Source organism: Panthera leo, chromosome A3 (assembly GCF_018350215.1).
Source record: "Panthera leo isolate Ple1 chromosome A3, P.leo_Ple1_pat1.1, whole genome shotgun sequence".
In the NCBI taxonomy this organism is placed as follows: domain Eukaryota; kingdom Metazoa; phylum Chordata; class Mammalia; order Carnivora; family Felidae; genus Panthera; species Panthera leo.
In genome coordinates this window covers 21853460-21880619 of record NC_056681.1, presented here as the reverse complement: position 1 = coordinate 21880619, position 27160 = coordinate 21853460, and the positions used below count along the sequence as shown (strand labels likewise).

General features: G+C 41.6%; 1 protein-coding gene across 2 annotated transcripts in view; it reads left to right on the top strand.

The window, feature by feature from the left end:
* Positions 1-27160, top strand: part of CTNNBL1 (catenin beta like 1) — a 160381-nt gene that overhangs the window by 6063 nt on the left and 127158 nt on the right. The window contains exons 1-2 of one of the 2 annotated variants that reach the window (XM_042931004.1): positions 22648-22743; positions 23424-23612. In XM_042931004.1, coding sequence (XP_042786938.1) covers positions 23475-23612 — 138 coding nt within the window. In that variant the 5' untranslated portion in view covers positions 22648-22743; positions 23424-23474. Of the gene's footprint in view, positions 1-22647; positions 22744-23423; positions 23613-27160 lie in introns of those variants that run through there. The other variant, XM_042931003.1, reaches the window with a different exon arrangement.

Here is a 27160-nt window from a genome sequence, read left to right as displayed (position 1 = left end):
TGTTCCGGTCCTACCACAATCTTGATACTGCTAGTTGTCACAATTTGATTTTTTCTCATTAATCTAGTAAGTATGTAAAGTGTTAGTTCAGATTTGCTGTAATAGGCATTTTTTTTCCCCTGTGTTTATCATTTGTGTTTCTTATCATCTGCCTCTTTCTCCACAAGGTAGTGTTGTAGTTTGTAATTGAGTTTTCCTGTTGTCATTTTTGTTGATGGTGTGGATGTAAGAAGCATTTTGGAAGCCTGAACACCTGTGCTCCTTCTGTGGCGCCCCATTTTACCTACAGCCCTGAGAATATTATCCTAATCGTGATGTTGTTTTACAGTATCGTGAAATAGGCTTTTCTTGCATGACAGTTTAGACTAGGGCTTTCACAGTTGCTTTTTGTTCGTAGCGGGACTATAAACAACAGATAAAGAGCTATTTTCATTGATATTCCCATTTCAGAGTGTTTTCTGTTTCATCTCCTGAGTGGTATTTTTCTTAAGTTCGTCTCCTCTCTTTGCAGCTTCTTCATCCTCTTTCTTCCTGGTGCATTCTCTTCATACTCACAAAACACCTACTTATGTGCCTCCTTGCACATTAGGCCGTTAACTTAGACCAGCACCTAGCAGGCTGTCTCACCTATAACTGATGCTTAAAGAATGGTTGTTTAATGATTGGGTGAGTGAACCAGGACGTACCTTCAGATATGCTCTGGTTGTTTCCCTCTTATCTCGTTTGCTTGCTGACTCGTATGTCTTTGCTTTCGTGTTAGACCTCAAGAATATTTGACTCAAATATGTTACTTCAGCTTCTGAATTGCCCTCTTGCATATCATCTCTTGCTACTCTTGCCGCAAAACCTACATTTTAAAAAGTTTTATTTTTATTTATTTTTAATTTTTGAAGTTTATTTACTTGTTTTGAGGGAGACAGAGACAGCGTGCAAGCAGGAGAGGGGCAGAGGGAGAGGGAAAGGGAAAGAGAGAGAATCTCAAGCAGGCTCCACCCTGCCCGTGCAGAGCCCAGTGTGGGGCTCAAACTCACAAAACTGTGAGATTATGACCTGAGCCGAAACCAAGAGTCAGATGCTCTACCAACTGAGCCACCCAGGTGCCCCTAAAAGTTTTATTTTGAAGTAATGTTGAATTTACAGGAAATTACAAAAATAGTAAAGAGAGTTTGAGTTTCCATTTACTCCTCACCCAGCGTCTCCTAAAGTTAACATCTTCTGTAAGCATAGTACAATGATCAAAATCAGGAAATTGACATTCATATGCCAGTAACTGAATTACAGACTTAATTCAGATGTCATTAGTTTTTTCCACTAATGCCCTTTTCCTGTTCCAGGATCCTATCCAGGATCCCGCATTGCATTTAATTGTCATTTTTGTTGTCTTGTATGATCTTGACATTTGTGAAGAGTACTGGTCAGTTGTTTTCTAGAATGTCCAAAACCTACATTCTTGAAGGTTGACAATACCCTCTGCCAGAGATTTTCTTGAGCCTCATTACTCTTGATTTTTCATTGGAATTTGATTCTATAATCCTTTTCCTCATCCTAGATGAACTCATCCATTCTTCAATCTTTCATCACCTAGGTGTAGACAACTGTTAGCTCACTAGCCCTAGTCTAGTTTCATGTGTCTTTTGAGCATTCTGACCAGATGTTCTGGTATCACATGATTTTCTGTATCTCTACTCTTGCCCCACCACCTACCCCTGATTTTGCATTTTAGTCAGGGGTGTCTCTGTTCAGCAGATTTTAAAGAAGCTTTGGAGATACTTCTCAAAGATGAAAGACGAGGTTCTTTTCCCCATGAATCATAAGATCTTGTGAACAAAGAGGTCTAGCTCCTTTCTCAGGAGTCAGGAGGGTGTTGAGCTCTGAAAATGTTTAAGCCACACATAGCTCTTGCTCACATAGCTTGCAGTCTAAGGGGCGGGGGGCATCCCACGGATTTGAAAACAGATGATCCAGTCCACAGCGTCGTTGGCGTTATAGAAGAATGAACAAAATTGGATGGCACGGGCAGGAGCATCTCTGCTGTCGGGAAAGCTTTGCAGAGAAATTGTTGCTTCTTCAGTCTTCTCTCTATTCCTTCCTTTCTATTTCAGCTGCCACCATTGTTGTTTAGACCATTGGGACTTTGTCAAATAAGTAGTTTTCAGTTGGTCTTACTTTTTTGTTTTTGTGGATCTTGTAGCGGCATGGTGAATGTGGGTTTATTTTCTTTATAGGCCAACAGAACTGTTTTCTCTGGTCATAGACTTCAGTCCTACCTATTTCAGCTTCCTTGGAGGTGGGTGTTATTGAGATGCCTGATTTTGGCAGTGGACTTGAAGAAGACAGCCATAACTTTCTGCAGTCTCTCACTAGGTGTCGTTTAAATTGGGGGATTGCAGGACACTGGCAAGCTCAGTCAGCGGGGCATGCGACTGTCGATCTCAGGGTTGTGAGTTTGAGCCCCGTGTTGGGTGAGAGCTTACTTAAATAAGTCCATAAATTGGGGGATTGATAAATTCAATTTATAAAGCTTACCCCAATGGAGAAGTTTACAAATGTAAAAATGACTACATTGGAGAATGTAGATGGCTCAGAGAAGCTTGTCAGCTCTATTGGAGAAAATAATTGAAAGCGTGTGCTCACTAGGTGTTAGTGTGGTGAATGAATGAACACTCACTTGGGGGTCAGACTGCCCGTGTTTGAATCCCACCTCTGCTGTTTGCCGGCTGTGTGACCTTGGGTCAGTTATTAACCTCTTCAAGCCTCAGGTCTCCATCTTTAAAATGGAGATTTTATAATAGTGTATCTCTGCCCGCTAGTAGAAAAACAAAACAGAACAAAACTCCATTTTACATCCTTCTTAAAATACAGGATTAAATAAGAGTGGGTAGTGCTAAGTAGTATAGTGCCTGACCCTTAAGTGCCCAGTAAATGTTAGCTTTTGATTTTTAATTATTGATATAATTACAAACAACACACATGCTGTAGCAAAAGAAAAAATGTTTTTTTGAATTCTGCAGAGCTGCCTCAGTATTCCCAAGGTCATTGGTCCCTTGGAGATTAAGGTTTAGAGTGCTATAAAAGGAAATGAGAACAGTTTGTCACCCACACATGCCACAGTATAGAACTGTTCTCAATAGATTAAAGCACAACCCTACTCTGCCACAGTTAGCAGTCATTGATATCAAGAATTATGTCATCAACACAGTAATTCTTTTCCCCAGGTCTCTCTAATATTGCTGAGATATCTCACTGTTCCCCTTTTCTAGTGCCAGAAATCTCATTTACAAATTACTCCTTTCTTTTTCTTTCTTTCTTTCTCTCTCCACCCCCGCAAGGTTCCTGAAGGAAGTGGTTGTTTTGGTCTGAGTCTTATATAGCTATAGAGAAATTGGAGTTAGGAGAAGGTATAGCTGAGATTCTCTTACTTTCTCCGGAGTCAGCCATTTGGTTTTAGTATTTCAGCTGAATGATTCAAAGCCGTTTTCTTTTCTGCAGTGTTCTAGGAGTGACTGATCTGAAAGTATGTTGGCCTAAACTTTAAAACCCCATCTCCATGGTGGGTTGGTAAATAGAAACTAGATTATCTTCATCCTGAGTTTAGTGAAAGATCTAGTGAGACTACCACAGTGCATTTTCATCTCTTAACTCGTTTTAGATTATCAGTTGCCTGTGAGCAGATTATCTACTTGGGCTCCTTAGCCTTCCTGTCAGCTCCCCAGCAATGTCCAAAGCCATTGACTGAACTGAGAAGGATTTGAAATCAAGCAGAGAGTGTTATGATGCTTCTCTCTGAATGTGTCTGACTATATTCCAGAGGCACATATGCTCGGTTATTGAACAGTTTGGCATTATTTATGTGCTTGTTTTGTTAACACATAAACTTGAGGATTGATTACATTTTTTATTTGACCCACCTCTCTCCAGTTAAAAGCATCGGAGTTAAAATTATTTTTGGGATTTTTAATAAGCGTAAACATTAACAGTACATCAGTCTTCTAGTGTATCTATCATGTTGGAATGCTATTTTCTTTGCAGCTTTGGATAAAAATAAAAGAATTGTAGCTACAGTTTGTCCTGTTATCTTTTACTGGCCTCTTCAAACATTAATACTTCCATGGGAACAGCTAATAGCGTCTCATATTAATGATAAGGGAAATCTGAGCATTTCAAGGCTATGTAATTATTGACAGAGAAGCTGAAACATGGAATGGAACTCTGGCCAGGAGTAGCTGTTGGGCAGAGGAAGGTAGAAATGCCAGAAAATCAACAGAATGCTAACACTTAGCAAGAAAGGAGGATAAGAAACAACATCACCGTTGATGAATTGGGGGTTGTCATGGGAAGAAACCCACGTTGAGGTTTCTTTTTATTTTATTTATTTTCTTATTTTTGAGAGAGAGAGAGAGAGAGTGAGATCGAGTGCAGAAGGGCGAGGGAGAGGAAGAGAGAGAATCTTAAACGGGCTCCATGCCCAGTGGGGCTTGATCTCACGGCCCATGAGATCATGACCTTGGCCAAAGAAAAGAATTGGACACTCATCCGACTGAGCCACCAGGTGCCCTTCATATCACCGTTTTAAAAAAGGAACCTCAGCCTGGGTGGCTCAGTCGGTTAAGCATCTGGCTCTTGATTTTGGCTCAGGTCATGATCTCACAGGTTGTGAGACGAAGCCCCTCATGGGGCTCTGCGCTGACAGCATGGAGCCTGCTTGAGCTTCTCTCTCTCTCTCTCTCTCTCTCTCTCTCTCTCTCTCTGTCTCAGTAAGTAAACATTTAAAAAAATTTAAAAGGTGGTATGAGTTATATTCAGTTGCACTAACTCCTCTTTTGTCTGGTGTCTTTGGAAAATGTGGTGTTCCTCATAAATAGATTTTCCAGATAGCAGAAACTTCTAAGTGGAGCGGGAGTGCTAGAATAAGAACTTTCTCTTTTTCCAGGTGGGGCAGGCATGGCATAGGGAGGGAAAGCGACTTGCCTCAGGATAAAAGGGAGTTCAGAACAGTGCTTTTTCTGTATTTAAAACTTGAATTTTCGTTTTGTGTGGAGTTCTTTCTAAAACATAAACATTCTTGCCATTCTCAATCGGTCAGACTGTTGTTTTCTTAGGGTCATGATTATGAACACATGTTAATTGTGCCCAGATTTCTCTTACGGTCTTTTGAGTGTGGGAAGTTTTTAACTCCTGTATTAAAACACTTCGGAGTGTTACAGAGAGATTTTGAGTTCTTGTGCCTATTGTTTATAGTTTTTCTTCTCTTTGGTGTCAGCTCTCACTCCTTAGTGGTGTTGTTTGATAGGATAAAATAGGATAAAATCTAACCTCTGAGGCCCTTTTTGCTTTCTTTTCATGGTGTCCTGAAAAGTTGAGGTGGTTTGATGAATGAAGCGTTAGTATTCTTGGTCATCTTTGGATGAACTGTAAAATTTTAGGACTCTTAGTTACTGAAGTCTGTAACTAATACTAATCATATCAGTGTCACTTGTCTTCATTTTTCATCCAGCATTTCTTCTAGATCTCTTTGCCTACCATTTTGAAGGCTATCTCTCTTTATCTCTCTGGCTTTATCTCTCATTTCTTCTGTTCCCCTTCCCCGCCCCTCCCGGGTGTGTACATCTGCTCTCTGGCTCCCAACTGCTGCTTCATCCAGAAGGACTCTGGCTGGTTGGGACTCGGGCTGCCTCATATGCTATACCCTGCCTTTGCTGGACCTTTAAGACCCAGCCTTTGGCCTCAGCCCATTGGTAATCACCATTGCTAGCCCATCTGATCCTCCTCGGAAAGGACAACTTGGGGAAGACTCTACCTGAGAGGCTTGCAGATTTTCAAGTTCTGCAACTTTGAGAGACTGCAAGTTCATCTTAGTCTTGTCTTTGCCATTGTCTCCTGATCACTCAGCAGGAGTTGATGAAGAACAAACCAGTGTTTCTAGGGCATTGTGACACATGCTGACAGTCAGGCTGTGAGCCAGTGTAGATTTTTGAGGCTTAGTAAATTTCATTTAGATTAGTGATCCATATTGAACCTTTATTTTTTTTTCTTTGAACCTTTCTTTAATTATTCAACAGATACTTATTAACTGCCTACTAAATGGAAGTTGCTATGCTAGATACTAGGAATAGAGATGCACAAGACGTTTGCACTCCCTTGGCTTTATGGAACTTATATCCAGGGAGGCAAGGCCGACAATAAACGAGAAAAACAAATGCAAATGAATAAGAACACTCACACAAGCAAACAAATACTACACACACAAAACCAAGATAATTTCAGATATGGATATGAAGAGGGGAAATGGGCTGATAGAGTGATGGGGGAGCATCAGAAGGTTCTAGAAGGCCTCTCTGAGGAGATAACATTTGAATTGAGAACTGATTGATGAGAACGATTTGGCTACATAGAGCTGTTGGAATAGCAACATAGGCCCAGGGAAAACCAGTACGAAAGCCCTAAGGTGGGAACAAGCTTGTCATGCTTGAGGAAGGTGGCTAGAGCATGGTGAACGAGAAAGAGACACGGAGATAAGGATAGACAGAGTCAGCTGTGGGGAGGTGGGGGAACTCTAAAATGTGTAGATTTTATTGTCAGTACAATGGGAAGCCATTAGGGGTTTTAAGCTGCGGTGTGGCACAATTTGGTTTACGTTTGAAAAGATCACTGTGTCCCCCGAATGTAAACTACATTGGAGGGGAGCAGTCTGGCCAGCTTAGATGTGCCAAGTGGGCAGAACTCACCTTTGTGCTGCAGAGGGCCATAGCTGAAGCTGTGCTCTTCCTAGGATAATTGCTTTCCCACCTAGGTGTTTTTCAGAATCTCCCAGTTCTAAACATTTAATCTATGTTGTGGCTTAATCAAGAAGCAACGCTTTCCTCGTGCCAGGCTTGGCACAGAAAATGTGGGCATGGTGTCTTTTGTTGAGCACCCTGGCCTGGAGAGAATGAAGAAAGGAGCCCCCGTGGACCTGAGGACAATGCAGCTGACCTTCAGCACCTGGTAACTTGTAGGAAGCTTTGGAATCCATAAACTTCATGTGCTTCTGCAAAACAGTTGCAGATGGTCTGGACTGATGGTTAAATATCAGTGCTGTTTTGCCCAGATCTACTGTGGCTGTCCTCTCCACGTCTGGTTTTACATTACAGCAGGTAATTAAAGGGGCACAGCTCTTTCTGGTTGGCTTAAGGGGAAATTTCAGTTTCTGCCAGTTGTGTAAGTGACTGCAGTGAGCAGTGGCTATGAATGGCTGCTTTTTGTTTTCAGAATTAAAAAACAAAAACAAAAGCCCCCCAAAACCAACCAAACTTAAAAAGAACTCTTTCTAATGAAAGGGAATAATTGCCTTTGCTTTCTCTGCTGATTCTCCAGTGGGAGTTCTGCCGTCAGATTTGGTTGGCAGGGACTTTTTCTCCTGAGTTAGCACAGAGATCTGAATGGGCAGAGATAACACAAATTAGCAATGGTACAAGCATATCTGCAGAGGAACAGATTTCCTTCTGACCAAAGGTGCCGTTGGTGGGCACCACCCTAATTCGCACTGCATCTCTTACCACCGATGACAGGACTTTTCAGCAAATGAAAAGAATTGCTTAAGCACCACCTGAGCTGGGCAGTTTTTATAAGACTTTTGAGTTTCAAAGGCCCTCAGGCTGCTCAATCTGCCAATGTGAAGTCACTGAATATTATCTCCTTGGCTTCTTACTGGGGACCCTGATACCTCATTTAGCATAATGAACTTGGGAAGACAAATTGTGATCTCTCTCTGTCTCTCTTCCTCTCTCCCCCCCTCCCCCTTTTGGCCAAAGATTTCTTCTTTTATCCGCACAGAACCTACAAGGACACAGAAGGCTCCGTGGGAGAAGAAATGGTATCTGCCTTCTGGCTGACATGCCTTGTGCCAGTGGTTGCGTGCGGGTTCCATAATGAAGATTGCAAATCACTTTCCATCTTCTTGGAGCCTGTCCCATAATTAGAAGATTAAACATTTTGTTTAAATTAGTAATTTTCCCCTACCTCCTGTGTGTGCTTAAAATCATCATTAGAGCAAGATGGAGTCTGGTTGTCTGATACCGGGCCCCACGTGCTAGTTTGTGATCGTCAGCAAGAGGTTGAGGAAGTCTTACTTCAATTAGAAAAGCAGTGTTGACCATGGTTCACCTTGTGTGAGGCGGAGGCACTTGTGACCATGTGAACTTCTCGATTGCTGAGTCCAGTGAGTAGAGCTTTTCTCAGGAGCGTGACACCGAGCCTAACAGGATACTATCGGGAGGAGGGCGCAGCTGGGCTTGAAGTGTTGCCTCTGCGTTAATGGCAGATTTGCCGTCACTTGAAAGATTGTGTTTATGGGGGAAAAGGGTTCCTTACAGGGATGGTATGGTCCCGATTTGAAGTAAATGAAAAGCGACTCATAAAGGAGCTTTTAGAAATTGTCATACTTCCAGTGAAATATAAGAATATTTGTTTTCTCCTCCCTGTGCCACCACACCAAAAGAAAAAGACCAAAGGGCAAGGAACTGCCGGCCCACTAAGAGCTCGGCATCGTGCTATTTGATTTCTGTGTGTCATTCCATTTCATCCTAAAAGCAACCCTGGGGAATCAGTATTCTTATTCCCATTTTATTGGTGAAGAAAGGAAGTTCACAGAAGTTTAGTAACTTGCCCAAAGACACGAGGAAGTAGATGGCAGAATCTTTTTCCTAACAGAGGGCTCTGGGGGATGAAGGTAGCTGAAAACCAAGAAATCCTGAGAAAACAGAATGTAGCAGAATGCTACCATCCATCCCCCAATCTCGTACCTGCCTTGAGTCTATCATGTGTATCATTCTTACCCAATAGAACACCATACACTGGTTATCAAACCCAGGAGAGCAGAACACTGTAGGGGTTACCAATCCAGGGGAAGACTCCAGACACTTCTGCCCATTGCATCTTGGTTTTGGAGTTGCCAGTGAAAGCAGCACACAGTTAACTACTGGATGGAATGATGCTTTACTCACACAGAGAAGAGACAAAGCAAGATCAGCCCCTGGAATGCATGTCTGTCCCTCGTGGCTAGTGGGGCCCTCCCCCTTCCTCTGAAGCTGGTGCAGGGCAGTTGGCCTGCCTGCAGCCCTCTCCTGCAACAGAAGGACCCCGACCCGAAAGCTAGTGGCGTGCCTGAGGGGCACTGACGTACATGCTTAAGCAGAGCATAGGAACACTCGTGGAGCATGAAACAGAGAATGATATTGCCACACAAGGTGATAAGCCTGGCATGAGCTGTATGGGCTCCTTATCTCTTGGTAAGGAAGTGTTCCAGGCCTGAGGCCATTCTTACACAGCTGAGTGGGGCTGGAAATACTGCGTACAGGAGACTGCCTTTCCCAGCAATTCTGTATTGACATTACTTGGTTATATGTCTTTCTTCCCATTGGACTTTGAGCTCCTCGAGGGCAGTGACCAGATCAGGGCATGCTGTGTAGTAGATGCTCAATAAATGTCTCTCGACTTTGAATAAAGGAAAGAATGAGAGATGAATGAACGAATGAAGTAGTGAATCAATGATTGGTGGCCGAATTTGGTTCTCTTCTAGGTGTCTTTTTATGTTGAGACTTAGCACCTCCACAGTTGCCTGCTCTTTCTTGTCTCTTCTTTCTCTCGGTGGAGAGTGGATTAAGCTTTGTCTGTGGATGACAGTGGCCCTATCATTGCCTTAAAAACAATAGATGATCTTCATAAAAGCCCGATTCTTGGGGCGCCTGGGTGGCTCAGTCAGTTAAGTGTCTGGCTGTTGATATCGGCTTAGGTCATGACTTTACAGTTTGTGGGTTTGAGCCCCACATCAAGCTCTGCACTGACAACACAGCTTGCTTGGGATTTTGTCCCTCTCCTCTCTCTCTGCCACTTCCCTACCCTCTCAAAACAAATAAATAAACAAACTTCAAAAAAAGCCCGATTCTTACAGTGTAGCCTGAGAGTTGACTGGCTTTTTTTTTTTTTTTTAAGACTGGAGTTACCTCTGACTCCAAAGCAAGAAATGGATTGATCTCTTTATTTGCCAAAGATTTGCTGCTGGTCTACTGTGGGCCATAATTGCTGTTTTCTCTTTACCCAACCTTCTAGGCAAAAAGAGATAATACAACAAGATCAGTTTTTATTTCATGTTGATTGTACCTGGTATACCCATTTTCATTTCTTTTTTTTTCTTCTTTATTAACTACTTTTTCTGGGTTAGGCACATCCTCAGTATGAGGGCTTTTTCTAGGGATGAGACTGTGATATGCTCAGGGTCACAGTGTAATAACAGACTTTGATGTCTACTAGTAAAGTCCATTTTCTTCTTACTGTACTATTCTCCCCCCTTTTTTTTTAAAAAATTATCTAATGCTTTATTATTTATTTTTGAGGGAGAGAGAGACAGTGTGAGCCAGGGAGGGGCAGAGAGAAAGAGGGAGACACAGAATCCAAAGCAGGCTCCAGGCTCTGAGCTGCCAGCACAGAGCCTGACGCGGGGCTTGAACTCAGGGACTGCGAGATCATGACCTGAGCCAAAGTCGGACGCTTAACCGACTGAGCCACCCCGGTGCCCCTGTAGAGGAATTCTTTATGGTTTCTTTAAACCCTAAGATTCTCTGACCTCAGTGCCTCCCAAGAAGCGATTTGTGAGATTTATATCTGACTTTGCCTATTCAGGCCCGTCCCGGCTTACTGACACGGCTTTGTTTAAAGGAGGTGGCCGAATTCCCTCATGTGCAGGGTTTTCCGGCCAGTGTTTCTCTGTGTTTTTTGGTATGTTCGCCAGGATTCTCAAGTTTCTAAGTAATTGCAGCCTGAGACGAGTTGGATTGATGTCAGGCTGCTTTAACACAGGTGTTATAAACAAGATTAAGAGGTTGTCGAGGAGGTATCGGTGGAGCTCGGGGACTGGCTTTCTGGAGTCGTTCTAAATTGACAGCTAATGGCTAGCCTTGATGGCTCTCTCTGAGCTGGTCGGAACTGACTAGAGATTCACCCACAGAGGAAACTTGCTTATGAAAATTCACTTTCCTTTCTCAGAGAGTAAAGCTCCTGTAACATGTAATAATGTCTTTGCACTATGCAAAAAACAGTGGCCTTTGCACTGTTTTAAGGTACCTTTTTCTAAGGCAGCCAATTCTTAGGGTTTTTTATTTTTGATACCATAAGCCTGCCAAGCTTCAAAGAAAACTTTAAAAAGGGGAGAGATGGTTCACATTATTTTATTCTTTTATTTATGTTTCTGTATAAGACAGTTAATTAATTATCTTAATCTTTGGTAGAGTCCCTTCCTGCCCAGCAAAATAAGCGTTTCGCCTTATCTGCTCTGTCTACTAGATGCTACTGCTAGGAAATTGAGTGTCCTAAAATGTTCTCGAAGTGAGCAGTTTTTAGCTTAAGATCACTTTAAAGCCATTTTATAGCCTCCCTGAGAGAGAGTCGTGGAGCTGGGGATAGAGCCTGTCGGAGGAATTTGTAGGGGGCAAGAGGCATTTACCCAGGCTCCCACAGAATTCCTTTCGATCATATTCCATGTGGCCACGTGGTCAGTGTTCTGTTTTCTGGGTGGAGACACTATTTCTGACTCTGAGAATAACTCACTCACCGTACTTGTCTTTATGGGGAACAGAGGTGTTTTGCTAACTTTAGTGGTTTCTAAAGCCTGTAGAAATAGTAAAACCTTTGAGTTGAGGAAAATAAAGTGCATCTTAGACAAGAGTAGACATGAAACCATCTCTTTTCATTGTTTTTGATGGGCTCATCAACAGGCATGTATTGAGGCCATAACACCAGATACTTCATTCAAGCTGAAAGGGGTAAATCAGCCCTAGAAAGAAAGTATATTCTATAATGATGCTATGTTTTCAGACTTTAAAGTATTACCCATAATGTTGAAAGATATTCTCTTTAACAGGATACTCAGGGTAGAGTTTCATGTGAGTTGTGTCTTCCTTGAAATAAATGTGTCAGCTGTTCTGTAACAGACTTATGTGGATAAGTTTTAACCTTTAAAGAAAAGTGATGATAGTTAATGTCCTAGGCTTCTAAGATCAAAACCATGTCAGAACCGGTAAGGAATTAATGAGCAACTGTGAAAGACCTAGGTTACGTAAATGAGTAAAATTATTCATTTCTCCCTTATGATCTGGTTCTCACTAATTCAGTCCCGGGTTATTCATCGCCCTTCCCCGTCCCGTTTTCTCAAAACATCTTCACTTTCCTCTTTTCCTTCCTATCTGTCTTCCTGTGGTATACATCCTTTCTCCCGAACCACTCTTTCTGTTTGGAAGAGGAATGAAGTTTGGAGTCTTGGCAATGACCTCAGAGGCAGCTTAGAGAAAAAGTAATTAAAGATTTCCTTGCCCCACTTTAGTCTTAATGAAATTGTCCATTGCTAGAGGCAATATTCCACTGGCTGGAATCGTCTCTGTCAGCATAATTACACATAACAGGTGTGCCATATTACTTGCAAAACCACTCTGTGGGTCTGCTGGCTGCCGAATGAATACTCCGCCTCTCCCCAACCTCTGCGACAAGCACTTCCGAAGTAGCTAACCTTTGTGCCACCCCAAATAATAAAGTGAATTTATTGTATCTGAGCTTTGGTTTAAAACTATAAATAATTTAAAACAGCATTGCCATATTAATTTGTTATTTAGGACTGGGCGGGTTATCCAAATGGTCTGGGGGAGGAAGTTCTTCCTGAAATCTCCATATAGACAGATGGCACTAAGCTTTTACAAATGGGCAAGGAGCTACAGAAGAGAGCTTTCCTGGTGAAAGGCATGGGCAGAAAAGTTGCAGAAGGGATTTTAATGTCAGTTGAAAGATGACGACGGCAGGGACAGACGATACAAATTATACATTTAAGATGATGGTTGCTGAGGTTGTGACTAAGGAAAGGGGTCTGGAGGTTGTGTGTACAGCTCCTGCAAAAGTGAGAGATTTCAGATCCTCCTCTGTCCTTGGCTCCAGGCTCAACTCCTGTCACGTCCTTGAGTCTTAGTTTATTCATCTGTAAATTAGGAGGTTGTACTGATATTCTTTGAATCTGAATTTTACTATTACCCATTATATCACCTGGTGCCACGGTTAGAGAATTTACTAAGGGATACATAAAATATAACCCAGAATGGCATAAAATGATCAAATATATAGGTGTGTATGAATTCTGGCTGGCTGCAGTCACCGTAACGATCCAAGGAACTCTGAGAATATGTATACGTTATATACATTTGCTAATAGTAAGTTATGATTCGTGGGTAGTTCATTGGTTTAGCTGTCCTTTCCCCCTCATCTCCTGCTGATTTAGTAACGTGGGTTAAGTGCCTACTCTGGTGTTGGGCACTGTTGGGTGCTGAGAGGTGTTTGCACTGAGAGGCAAGGGTCAGATCCCAGCATTCCTGCTCTTGAGGACCTAGCATATGCATTGTAGAGCAGATGGAGATTTATTAATGCACGGTTGTGTGCTGATAGAGGTATGATTTGATACACTGCTGAGGAAGCCCAGAGGTCTTACTGGAGTTTTTGGAAGACTCTTAGAGAAGGTGACCTTTGAGCTGGAGCTTAAGGCTGAGTAGGATTTCTCTAGTCAGAATGAAGGAGGAAAGGAACGTGATCTGCTATTCATGATGTAGCTGTATGTATTTACCCCTTTCTAGGGCATGGTTTGAATAGCCTGAGGTGACTCCGGGGTCCCTCCCTGAATCTTCTCTGATTCCCATATTAGTTTTTCCTATAGCAGGGTTTCCAGAGCATGTACTATCCTGCTCAGGCATTGTCTAGATTTAATGCCTCTTTTTAAAGTGCGGTGGCTAATTCAGTGCTGTGGGACTGTAGCCACATGGGATGTTATGCTTCTAATTAGGTGACCTTAATATGCATTAACTTAAAAAAATTTAAAGTTGGTCATCTTGTTGATTCACTGAATCCTGAGATTTACTGAAGTCATCAGCTCTTTTCTGAATGAGTTGCTTTTAAGTCACATTTCCCCTGGGAGGGAGTTTACATATTTGCCATTTTGAATTTAAGCAAAGGACTCCATGGTGCTTATACTCTTTTGGTTCAAACAGTTATGGTTCTACCTATCTGTACTGCCAATTGCCCACATTTCTCTATCTGCCCGCTTGAGTAACTTTGCGAAGGATCTTGTTGAGATAAAAATACCCAGTATGTGTTGTAAACCCTTAACCTTAGTAAACTCTGAGAACTGTAACCAGTTGGGTGTGACTTGTTCTGAATGATTCCCTGCTAGCTTCTAGGGGTCCCCGTTTTTTTCCTCTAAGCATATGCATAACCATACCATTTTGCCAAATTTACTTAAGATTTTTTTTTAAGAAATAAAATTTTATAAATACAATTGAAGTCTCCTGTATGTTTACCCTTCTCTACGTAATTCCATTTCATTGTGGCCTCTCCCTAATCCAATTTCTTTATTACCCTTTTTAGAAGCAGTCACTATCCTCAATTTGGTGATTACTATTCCCACACATTTTTAAAATTATTACTACTTACGTGTACAACCAGTAATTGCTGAAATTTTCTTTTCCTTTTTCTTATTACAAATATGTTCCAGTGAACATTCTTTATCTCCTTGTGCATATGTCTGAAAATTCCTGTAATGTATATATACCTAGGAGTAGAATTGCTGGGGTAGTCAGAACATATGTATTTTCGGTGTTATTAGGTATCACCAGGTAGTTCTATACTCATTTTTACACTCCTGTCAGTAAGTTTTAACAGATCCTGGTTCTTCACCTCTTCACCAACACATTGCTATATTTTAATTTTTTCATTTGTGGCCAATCTGATGCTATTTTACGATTTTTCTGATTTCTAGTGACATTGGGTCCCTTTTTATATGCCTGTGGGCTCCTCAGTATTTTTTCTTTTGTGATCATAATTGCAATGCTATTCTTTGTCAGAAGCTGATGTTAAGTAATTATAAAAGTCTGTTGTATGTGTAGGACTTTGCATTAGCAGTCATTAAGAGAAATTGAATCTTAGGTTCTGTTTTCTTTTCAAAGTGCTGTATCTTTGTCTCATTTAATCTTACTCTCCCTTACTAAAGACAATCCTGTGAGGTAGCAGAGTAAGGGCAGAGCATTTTTATCTAAGGTCGTATGACTCTTGAGTGCTTCACAAGAACCTAGATTTTTCTGCTCATTGGTTTGCTGCTCTTTGCATTGTACTATGCTACTTCTTTTAGATCAGTGCAGTTATGTTGTTATTGTTGTTGGAGTGATGTCTAATATTCCCTCTAGCACCTAATAGAGTGATGTTCAGGTTCTGTTGGCTTAGTAAACACTTCCTGAGTGAATGAATGAATGATGATGGTTCTGGTGTAACTGAAAAAACATTCATAATAAGTCTGCTAAAATGGAGGTGGCTTGCCTTCCAATGGTTTTACAAGTATCCGCCTTTGTTAGCCTTGATAAATAAAGAAACTGAATCAACATTCAGCTTTCTGATGCAGCTGCAGAATTAATCAGAGAAGATGTCAAAGTAAATCATGGATGCTAAAGTATGGTTTGTACTTTTAAAAAAGAAATCTACACACCCTTTGGAGGTGAGATGGATATATATATATACATTCAGGCTTTAACAAGAAGTAAGACTTTTTTTGGTAGGAAGAATTGATTAAGTAGAGTCTTAATGACTAGTGATTTAAATCATAAATCACAACCATATTACTTGTCGGCCAATCAGATTACAGATCTTAAGTGAGAGTGTTGGTGATTTTAATTTTTGATACATTGGTTTTTTCCCCACTCCTTGTGGGCATTGTTAAAACCCATGTTCTCCATAATTATTGTGTTCTCAGTACCTGTAATTTGTGTGTGTGTGTGAATTAAGTAAATGAGAGTTCTATTTTATATTTGCAATAACTTTGCTTTGAGATTTTTAGTGTTTGGTACTTGTTTTTTCTCCCAGAAAAAAAGGTAGTAAATTGCCATGACTCATTACATTTTTTTAAAGCTTCAAGTCTTTTAAAGCCATAATATGTAATTGTATAGGAATAATTGGAATATTTCTCAGACATTTCTTAAAAATATGATAACCCCTTGTTGGTATACCACTTTATAGTTTACATACAACCTTTTCATAAGCTGTTTTAGTCATCACAGCGACCCTTTGAGGTAGGTAGAATTTTCTGTCCCTGATGGCTTTGATCCCTGATTATGAATTTTGGCTGATGGTAGTTGCAGAATTAGAGATTGTGAGCTTTTACAGTTCTGGTGCCTTAAGCAAATTTGCAAGGGAGCCCTGATGTTAACTTTGGCAGGTTTCATGCCTGCAAATATTGATTGAGCCAGAAGTCCTAGTTGTAAAATGTCACCAGTGAATGTGCAGCCAGCAAAAGGAAGGGAAAACTCATTACTGCAGCTCATCTGTAACTTCTGGGTCAGGCCACTCACTACCATCTGGTAAAAAAGAATGTTTGAAAACTCCCTTTTATTCTGACAAAATGTAATCAGGCGAGGTCAACAACAGATGATTTCTGAGCATTTCAAATCGGTTATACCAATCCGTCCACAAGCTTGGGTTTGTGACATTCCATATGTCCAATTACCTTAAGAGGTATCAGAAAGCTTTAAAATTATGAAACCTCAGAATAACGGCAAGAAGGAATTTAATTGTGTATATATACCTACCTTTCTCCCCTGTGTTGCACACTCCCCCCCCCCCATATTAAAAGTGTTTATTCTGAAAAAGAAAAGGCAATGATAGAGAAAGAAAGAGACAGGATTACTGTCTTGAAATAACCTGAAGATTGTTTTTTTAATGTGAGAGTGAGACTATAATCATGTTTATATTGCTTTAGAAAGATTAGGAGAAAAAAGAGAGAGGGAAAGATTCGGGACCAAGGAAGAAAATTGTAAATTGAAAGGTTTCTCCTCAATTTAACAAACTCTCTGAGTGATCCAAAGATGGAAGGGGCACGACTTGGGGAGGAGGTAAGTTTCTGGTCACCGGAAGTGTTAGGAAAGCCCCAGCCGATGCCCAGCAGACATGTTTTAAAGGGGGTTCAAATCTCAGATAGATGATTGGGTTAGATCAGGGCTTCCTAAAGCCTGGGTGTCTCTAGCTCCTCAGAATTACTGCAGGAGGCTGTGAATCCAGACAGGTATAAACAGGCATTTTCTGTAGAGTGAATCTCAAATCTCTCAAAATTAATCCATCTCTCGCTCGCTCTCTGTCTCATAAATGTAGGAGTTAAAAAACACAAATTCAGTGAAAAGTATTACCAAATAGATAGTAACGTATTTGTTGTCATTGTGTCCTTTCTCAATCATTGGGTATTAAAAGGTATGGCAGGGGGTGGGGCCTGTCATATATTGGCATTAAAAAAAGGATCCTCCTGTTAGAACCTATTAGTGGTAACCTCCCTTTCCAACCTTGAGGTTCTTTGATTTTTGAAATCAGTTGTGTAAAAGAGCGGTGGGAAGCTACAAGTAGTGTCTTCTATGAGCCGGACTCTGCTGGGCACTCTAGAACATTGGCCTTCATGTACTTACATGTATATATATACATTTATACCTAAATGTGTGAAAGTGGTCATTGTTCCTAGCTTATAGAGCTAGAAGACTCAGGCTTAGAGAGAGTATAAGTTACTTTCCAGGGCTGCTAACTAAGCAGAGGGACTAGGCTTTGAGTTTAGGAAAATTTGACTCCAAAGCTCATTCTCTGTATAGGATATCACCATTGCAAACAGGTTAACAATGACTAGTTAGTGTTGCAAAGTAGGAAAAACACTAAATTGGGAATTAGAAGCCTTGTATTATTGCCCATCGCAGACAAATTGCTTAAAGTCACTAGGCTCAGATTTCCCTATTTCTATAAAGAGAGGGATAAACTAGATTATCCCTTTGAGCTCAGATTTCTGAGTCTTTATACCATTGTTTGATACTTAGGAAATAGTACTTGATGTCCCTACTTGGAAGGCCCTTTTCCGAAGTTACCTGAGCTTCTTGGTGCTAGGTGAAAAAGTCCTGGTTTATAAATTCCTGCTTTATTATAAGGTTACAGAAGATTTCCTTTGACGTTTTCCATTTTTAATAGAATTGAACGTATTTTTTTCTCCCATTAACATGATAGTACATTTTTATGAAAATCACCCCCTTTCTAAGCGAGGTGACTTACAATATTGAACGCACTTAGACGTCCCCTCCGCCCCCCACAGTACACATCTCCACCGTTATATCCTGGTATAGATGTGCTCTTCACATTAATAATTGCACTGTGTGTTTTCATAATTTATCATAATGATGCCATTATTGCTTATTATAGAAGTCCCCTTTCTTCCCCCCCACCCCCAAGTCTAATTGAGGTCGAGACAAGACCATAAATGCGATAATATAGATTGCATGCTCAGAGGAAATGGAGTTGGTTTCATAGTGGAGTTTTAATTTAGGCTTCGTTCTGGTGATGTAGCCTCTTCCTATGGTACATTACTTTGAGCCCAATATAACTGCATTTTCCCACAGCTCCTCATTATAGCTACAGCTTCTCACTGCTTTTTAATTAAAAAAAAAAAAAAGAGAGAGAGAGAGAGGGAGAGAGGGAAAAATGAAACCAAAAGCTTAGGTTGGATATTGTCTGGGTACGCAGGGAGTATTCCTAGGCAGATTACTTATTTAATTTTTTAACTCTTTCAAAGCTTTCATGGAGATGTCTTGATTTCTGCTTCCAGGGGGATAGATATATAAGTCATCCATCACACATGCACACACATAATAGGCTTCAAGGTTTTTCAGAAAGTAAAAGCATCTTTTATATATATATGTGTGTGTGTGTATATATATATATATATATATATATATATATATATATATATAATCATTTTTTTCTCTAGTCTTGTGGGCAACAGAAAACAAAGCAATGACTTGATGAAGAATAGTTTCTTTTGTCATTCCTTCATCTTGAGGGATCCCAAACACCTTTCAGATTCCACAACAAATTAATCTCCGAAGGTGACTGGTAAGAATGGCTTAATCCTTTTGGGATTGGTTTTGTAAGCTGCAAGGAGAGCTCCAGCCTGAGCTGTTGACCCCTCTGACAGGCTGGGAGTGTTACATTCCCTTCCTGAATCCAGAGGCCTTTGGCTCTTCCGTAGTGGAATCAGTTTGACAGCCCTGAGATTCTTCTCCACTTACATACATATTCCTGTTTTGTCTTGCGTAACTGATCACCCTCTCGGTAGTGAATATTGGTAAATGTAGATCTTTATTTCTAGGTCAGCGTGTTGTTAGCTTCATAATTTTTTTGGGGGGGGGCAACCTTTCACAAATAAGACTTCAGCTTTTTGTGAGTCCATATTTTATGCAGTGTTGCTGGAAGGACAGTTCCATTTTGGCTTTATCAGGGAATAGGAATCCCTTGGATGAAAATCCTCTAGATCTGTGGTAGCCAGTCTAGTAGCCGCTAGCTGTATCTGGCTCATAGGTACATGAAATGGAGCTGGATCTGTGCTGAGACACGCTATAAATGTAAAGTAGTCTACCAAACTCCAGAGACTTACTGAGTATGAAAAAAATGTAAAATATTGCATTAGTAATTTTTTAATATTGATTATATGTTGAAATGATAATATGTTTAATATATTCTGTTGAAAAACATTAAATTTAAAGCCACCTGCTTCTTTTTACTTTTTAAAATGCATCCCCTAAAAAATTTAAAATTACATTTATAGCTTGCATTACATTTTGATTGGGCAGCTACGTCCTGGACTGTTACGCCCCCTAGACAACAAAGCAGGGTTTATCTTATTCACACTCAGGTCCCCAGTTGCCAGCACAGGCCTTATACATAGTTGGCATTTAATAAATATTTGTTAAAGAAATGAATCTAAACCTTTATTCTGAGTAGTCAAATTTCAGAGATGAGTAGAAACTTCACCCTTTGGAGTGTTCGTGTCTGAAAAAGAGACAGTTGAGAGTTGAGAAAAACAAATTTTTTTTTTTAAGTTTGTTTATTTTGAGAGAGACAGAGAGAGTGAGCAGGGGAGGGGCAGAGAGAGGGGGAGAAAGAATCCCAAGTAGGCTCTGTACTGCCAGTGCAGAGCCCAGTGTGGGGCTTGAGCTCACAAACTGCAAGATCGTGACCTGAGCTGAAACCTAGAGTTGGACGCCCAACCGACTGAGCCACCCAGGTGCCCCCGAATGGCTTACCTATCTTTTGGAGGTGGGAGCTGATAATGTTGGTGAAAGAGCCATGTCAGAGCATCCTAACGGGTTCTGCCCTGCTCTGCTGGAGAGCTGTCACAAGAGAAACTCAAGCTGAATGCCCTGTGTGACGGGGAAGGGAATTGTAGAAACAGTCATTGAACCTGAATTTTGCCCCCTTAGGGGTGTTCTGCTTAAACTATTCCTAAAGATGAACAAAGCTGTTCTTGTCTCAAGAATCCATACTGGCCCTGTCTGTCCCTGTGTCCCCATTTAGACATGACCCAGATGGAAGCCTGGGACTGCCACTGGGCCAGCTTATTACTTGAGGGCCCTTCAAGCCTTGCAGTTCCTTAATACATTATTTGTTGAATGAATGGTTTAACAAATACTATTCTAACGTGGCCATGACTTTATCTATGGGTATATGTTCTCGACTGAACGTTCCCTCAGACCTGTCTCAGTTAGGGTCTTGGAATCACGGTAGATTAGCAAACTTTGCAGAGATCAGGTTCACCTTTGAGAAGGGGCCAGGTTGTCTTTGCAAGAGTTTATTGAAGGATCTCAGGCATCCCGTCTCCCCCGCTTATAAAATAGAACTGTTAACCTACTTCTCTTCCCCAGAGATGTGGTGGAGATTAAAATAGGTGCTTTAAGTTCTGCAGAAGGAGAATGCTATTTCAGTGGAAATGATTAGAGGTAAAAGTGGAACTCCTCCCCTACGTCTGAAATGTTTGTTTTAAAAAAGTAGATCGGAAGGTGTGTTCCAGAGAGACATTGCTGGTGTTCTCTCAGTTTTACGTTTCTTAACCAGGGAGGCCGGGGTGGGGGGGGTGGCGGGGGGAGGTATTTAGCTTTCTCCTTTGAATTGTGGTCCACTGCCTTTTCTCTCTGCCCTCAGAGATACACCATCCAGAAACCTCCTTTCCGTGGAGAACTATGGAGCTCATGCTTTGATTTGACTGCTGCGGCAGGCTCGCGCTAATCAGAATCGCAGCAGGGCTCGCGTTATGAGCCTGAAAGAATTAGTGTTCCCAGGGCGCTGAAGTTCCTTACCTGCTGGGGAGCCACACATTTCTGGTTTGAAGCCTGCCCTCCTTTAGGATTAAGCTACCTTTCCTTCCTTTCTCACTTGAAAACCACCGCCCCCTTTTTCTTGTGCTCCCTGGTAACTGGCATATTGATTTCTTTCTTCTTTCTCTGCTGATTTTCTTAGTGTAGACCAGTAATGATGACAATAGATTTTTGTAATTTTTGTATTTATGGAAATAGAATGTTATCATGTGAAATTATAATCTCTCTCACGGAGGCTAGGAACAGAGTGAAAAATAGCGGGTGGTAACCCACAAACCAAAATGTCTAACGTGAGTTTGCTAAGCAGTGTCATATGCTCAGACTTACTGGCACACCTGGTATGTGGAACCAGCAGGGTGTGTGAATACAGAGGGGAATGACTTTGCACTGCTGGGATAGTGGAGTTCAGTAGCGGTGTGGATTATAAGTCACAAGGTGAGATGTGTAATGTGTTTAGTAGAAATTTGTCTCTTATCACCAGACGGCTTAGCGGCTTGGCAGCAAATGTGGCATTTTCTTCTTTGGTAGTAATAACCCATGTTGCACCTAGCACCCGTTTGGTGTGCTAGTTATCCTAACAATAAAGAAAAGCTCATCGAGCCTAACACAGATGTCTTGTGTTGTGGACGACAGAATCATGTGGATTACCTTATAGTAATAATGTCTTGCATTTGTTCAGTACTGTTATCGTTTAGCATGCTTTCACTAAAGTTTGCCACCTTTTGGTACAGCCTTCCAGTTATGAATGAGTTCTGGGAATCTAGTGTGGAGCAGAGTGACTACAGTTAACCATACCGTATTGTATACTTGAAAGTTGCTAAGAGAGTAGATCTTAAATGTCCTCACCACCGAAAGAAAGAGAGAGAGAGAGAAAGAAAGAAAGAAAGAAAGAAAGAAAGAAAATCATTTTTGAAAAGTAATTATATGAGGTGATGGAGGTGTTAACTAACTTATGTGGTAATTGTTTTGCAATACACACACACACACACACACACACACATGAATCAGATAATCACATTGTGACACAATGTTACATGTCAATTACATCTCAGTGAAGCTGGGAAAAAATGGTAAAAAACACACACGCACAAAAGCATCCTTTGAAGTTCACAGGGAAAAGGGTTATCATTTCCATTTGTCATTTGCAGAGAGAAAACTGAGGTTTAGAGAAGTTAAATGACATGCCCAAAGTTGCATCAGCGGTAAGCTGAGCTGGTGGGAGACAGTGGGCTATTTGATATCTGGTGCCAGTGCTGTTTCTCCTCGGCTCTTAAGCCCATTTCAGGAGTGCCCCCATTTTATTCCAATGTAATAAAGTCCCTGTTAAGAACTCCTCCGGGGACTGCAGTATCAAAGGCAAAATGAGGACCTAACCGTATGGCGGACAGAGCCCTGGACCAGAAGTCAGGAAGTGCCAGTTCTGTTTTCAGTGCTGCCGCTGGTGTTGTGACCTTGGGTAATCCTGCATCTGGGCCTTACTCGCTAAGGCGGGGACTTCGGAGTGCGGTAGACCCTTGGATGTTCCGTATGTAATATTCTCTGTTTCAGCTGCTCGTGAGTGACTGTAGTCTTTCTTAGACGTGGATTAAAACCATGTGCGAAGGGATTGGTGTTGGGGATTGTATCATAACTAGTGAGCTGAGCCTAACCTATCTCAAAGTGGCTGTGTTCCCTGGGATTTCTGTATACACAGGAACTTTTGCAAAGTGGTAAAACTTTGCCTGTTAGAAAAAATTCTGTAAAGAAAAGAAAAAAGCCAGCTACCTTGTAGGTGATTTCAGTCATGTATTTATGGAACATTAAAAGTCTGAAAAATGACCGCTTAGAGCTTTACTTCATGTTGTGGGAGAAATCGTATTGTATGGTGCTTTTCAAATGGTGACTTTTTAAAAAATTTTTTTTAATGGTTATTTATATTTGAGAGAGAGAGAGGCAGAGCGCAAGCGGGGGAAGGGTAGAGAGAGAGGGAGACAGAATCTGAAGCAGGCTCCAGGTTCCAAGCTGTCAGCACAGAGCCCGATGTGGGGCTCGAACTCACAAGCCACGAGATCGTGACCTGAGCTGAAGTCGGACGCTTAACCGACTGAGCCACCCAGGTGCCCCTCAGTCGGTGAATTCTTGAAAGCTTTCAGAATATTTGCTATGTAGGCCCTTCTGTGTCTTTTCCAGCTCTGGAATCCTGTATTACTTTTTTCTCTTTTTCAGCCCAACAGAGGCACCAAACGTCCCCGGGATGATGAAGAGGAAGAACTGAAAATGCGTCGGAGACAAGCTGGCACTCGAGACCGCAGCCGCGGTCGGGAAGAGGAAATGAGTGTGGCAGAAGAAGCCGATGATGACAAAAAAAGACTGCTGCAGATTATTGATAGAGAGGGTGAGGAGGAAGAGGAAGAGGTAAGGTGGCAGGTGTGGCTGGCCCTGACACAGTATCCATGGAGTGTAATTTTAGGCTGAATACTTAATTTCTCTGAGCTTTTCAGCTTAACCTGTAAAATGGAGTTAAGATTACTTCTTGCACAGTGTTGACATGAAGGTTAAGAGGGATAGTGGAGTTGGGAAAGCATTTTTCAAAGTGTGAAGATCATTGTAGAGTTTTAAAATTATTCTGGATTATATGTTGCAATCGAGACCCGAACACTGAACTGTGGGGCTCTTGGTCTTGAGTGAGGAGGGTCAGGGAGGCTTCCTAGACCGGACACGTTGAAGGCACTTAGATTTTTTACTATAGTCCATAGTCTTTGAAAGAGGCATAGAATTTTATCAGACAAGTGGAAGAAGGGCTTTTCAGTTGAAATGGCATTAGCAAAGCAACAAAGGTGAAGTTCCAGGGGGAGCTAAGAGATGAGGTATTTAGGTGTGACTGAAAAATACAGTTTAAGAAAAGAGGTGTCTAAAGGCCTTTCTATTTGCTGTTCCAAAGGATGCCTTAAAGGCCCACTCATGCCTGCCTCAGGACCTTTTTACTTCTGTGCCCTTTGTAGAACGTTCTGCCCTTAATGCTTTGTTTGCATGGCTGGTTTCTTCTCATTCAGGTCTCAGCTCAGATGTTTCCTCCTCAGAGAAACCTGTCCTATCTCTGAGGTAGCCCTGTGAGTCATTCTCTCATTGTCTTACTTCTTTGTTCAGTACGCTGCCTTCACAGCACTTCTGATCTGAAATCCTGGCTTGTTTATTGTATTCATTTGTTGTCCTCGTCCCACCTCCTGTGAAACGGGGACTGCCTTGGTTTTGCTCACAGCTGTATTTCTAGCACTCGGTGCCATGCCTAGCTCTTGGTAGGCCCTTAATAAGTATTTATTGATGAATAAATGAATGAGGCTAAAAAGAGTAGAGGTAAAATATCAGTGATTAAAAATAAAATGACCTTACCTAAGTGTCTTTTTATATCCTTAAGTGTTAACTTGTGTGTTACTTCACTCTGGCATTTTGTTCAATATGAATTATGGAAATAGATTCTTAAGAGCCAGCTGTTTTTTGGTTCCCTGAAAGACCTGATGCTAAGTTTGGATTTAAAAAATGAAGCTGGAGTGTGAATCTGAGAAGGGAAAAAAAAAAAAATTGATTCATATTCCGGAAAGGTCTTTACTGTGTTGTGACAATAACTCTCTCCTCATTGGGATTTGTACCAGTGCTAATTTGGGGGTCTGCCCCTAAAAGATGGTGACACTTTGGAAATCTGTGGTGGGAGACAGGCCCGAATTTCCTCTCTGAGGGCAGCGGCCCTGCTAGGCTTAGACAAACAGTGTGTATAGCACATCCTCCCCCTCCCCTCCCTCCCTCCCTCCTTCCCTCCCTCCCTCCTTCCTCCCTCACTAGGTTCTGCTCAATCTGTTAGCCCTGCAGCAGCAGTTAATTGGCAGGTATAATTCCCATGTAGGGCAAGGCTGGTACTGGAGGATTAGGATAGTAGCTGTCATGGGTAAGTGGTATCTAGCCTGGGAGACAGAAATGTAATGTGGGGACCAGGCCTTCTGTTAAGGGACGGGGAAAAAGAGATCGCTTTGTAAAAATGACACATGGAAGACTGCAAGTCCAGGAGTTATTTTCTCACTGCCACCAAAGTCCCATTTGATGAAAAGCAAGTGATGTTTGCCCCTGTGAAGTCACGTGAGCTTGTAAAATATTATTGTCCTTTTTGTGCTACATCACCAGCATTCATCTTTCTGAAATCTCCCTCTGCTTTCTGACGTTGAGCTATTGGAGATACTGCTGTGGTCGATGACTAAGACTGATAATTCAGTTTTCCCCCAGTGTTGGAGAGAAATTAAAGGAGGGAAGGCCAGACCCTGGAGAGGCTAAGGTTCTGGGAATCCTCTGAGAGCTGTATTAACACTAATACGGTTTTTTTCCTACAGAGCGGGCAAGACGTCGTTAGCCCTTGGAAAGAAAGAAAATGGAGGTTGAGGTTGCTTGACTGAGATTTAACCGTTCCTAGAAATTTAGATCAGTTAGTTAAATCCTAGTAGTACGTTGGGTACGTTGTGCCTGTTGCTTATAGTAACATTAAGAGTTTATGTTCATGTAGTTGTAAAAGAGTTTTACCCACCTCATCTCTTTAGGTCATCTCTATGACCTTGAAAGATACAGGTAATGTTTCTGTCCTTCCTTCCTTCCTTCCTTCCTTCCTTCCTTCCTTCCTTCCTTCCTTTACATCTTTGCTGCCTGCTTGCTATGTGCCAGGCACTGGAGAATCAGAAGTGAACAAGTAGCCATGGGCCATCGAAAGGGGTATTTGCCCTGGTTTAGGGTTGGAGAGATTGTCTGGGCCAGATCCTGCCAGACCTTCCTTATATGGGTCATGTGAAGGATTTAGGATTTTATTCCGAACACCAAATGGATGAATTCAAGAAAGACTTAAGAAGTAGAGTCAGTTGGACTTGGTGAGGGTTTGAGGATTATATTCAGCAAAGTGACATCGCCATGTGGCTAGTAAGTAGCGAAGCTAGACTCTGAGTCCTGACTGAGCCGGGGCATGGACTTCAGTTTATACTCTCTCTTTAAGCTGTAGATACCAGGATGGGGTGGGAGTCTGGTAGAGGCTCTCAAGGCCCAGGAGTCATCGATAACATCAAAGAAATGTGTCATGGCCAAAACAAATTTATAGGTATCTCTCAGTTAAAACCCAATATATGAAAATAGAAATTTAATAAAATAATATCTAACATCTTAGAGTATTTACACAATTATGGGGTGATTCAGTGCTTTCCAAAAGGGTACATTTCCAGCACTTTAAAAAAAATTTTTTTTAATGTATATTTACTTTTGAGAGAGAGAAAGAAGAGAGGGGGAGAAAGAGAGAGAGAGAGAGAGAGGGAGAGAGAGAGAGAGAGAGGACATGTGGGGGAGGGGCAGAGAGACAGGAAGAAAGAATCCCAAGGAGGCTCCACCTTATTAGTGCAGCACCCTATGCGGGGGCTCAAACTCACGAACCGAGAGATGACCTGAGCTGCAATCAAGAGTTAGACGCTTAACCAACTGAGCCACCCCGGTGCCCCACCGGCTCTCTTGATAGCAGTTCCTTTATTGCTTTTAGGGGTGAGTTGTGGTCAGTGACCACAGAGCTGTGGAGCCAGCAGTCAGGAGGGTGTCACAGAGACAGAGTGCACTGCAGCATGTGACTTTAACCTCGACAAGAAACTGAGGAGAAAACATTCCTGAAATTGTTGCAGACGTTTTTGGGGAAAATGATTCCGTTTTCAAAAATTCGTTTTATTTACCTTTGTAGTTATTATTTGAGTGTTTGAAATAAGAAAACTGTATGGTCTACTAGTTTTTTATGCTTCCCCTGAGTGAGGTTATTAAATTCTTGATGCTGTATCAGGCCTGTGAGTGCCTCTCTGATTTCCCTCTCAGCAGCCAGTAAGGAAGGACCAGAAACGGTGATGTGTAAGAGACGTAGAGCAGTGACTGCTGCTGGTCAACAACCATTCTTACAGTATGGG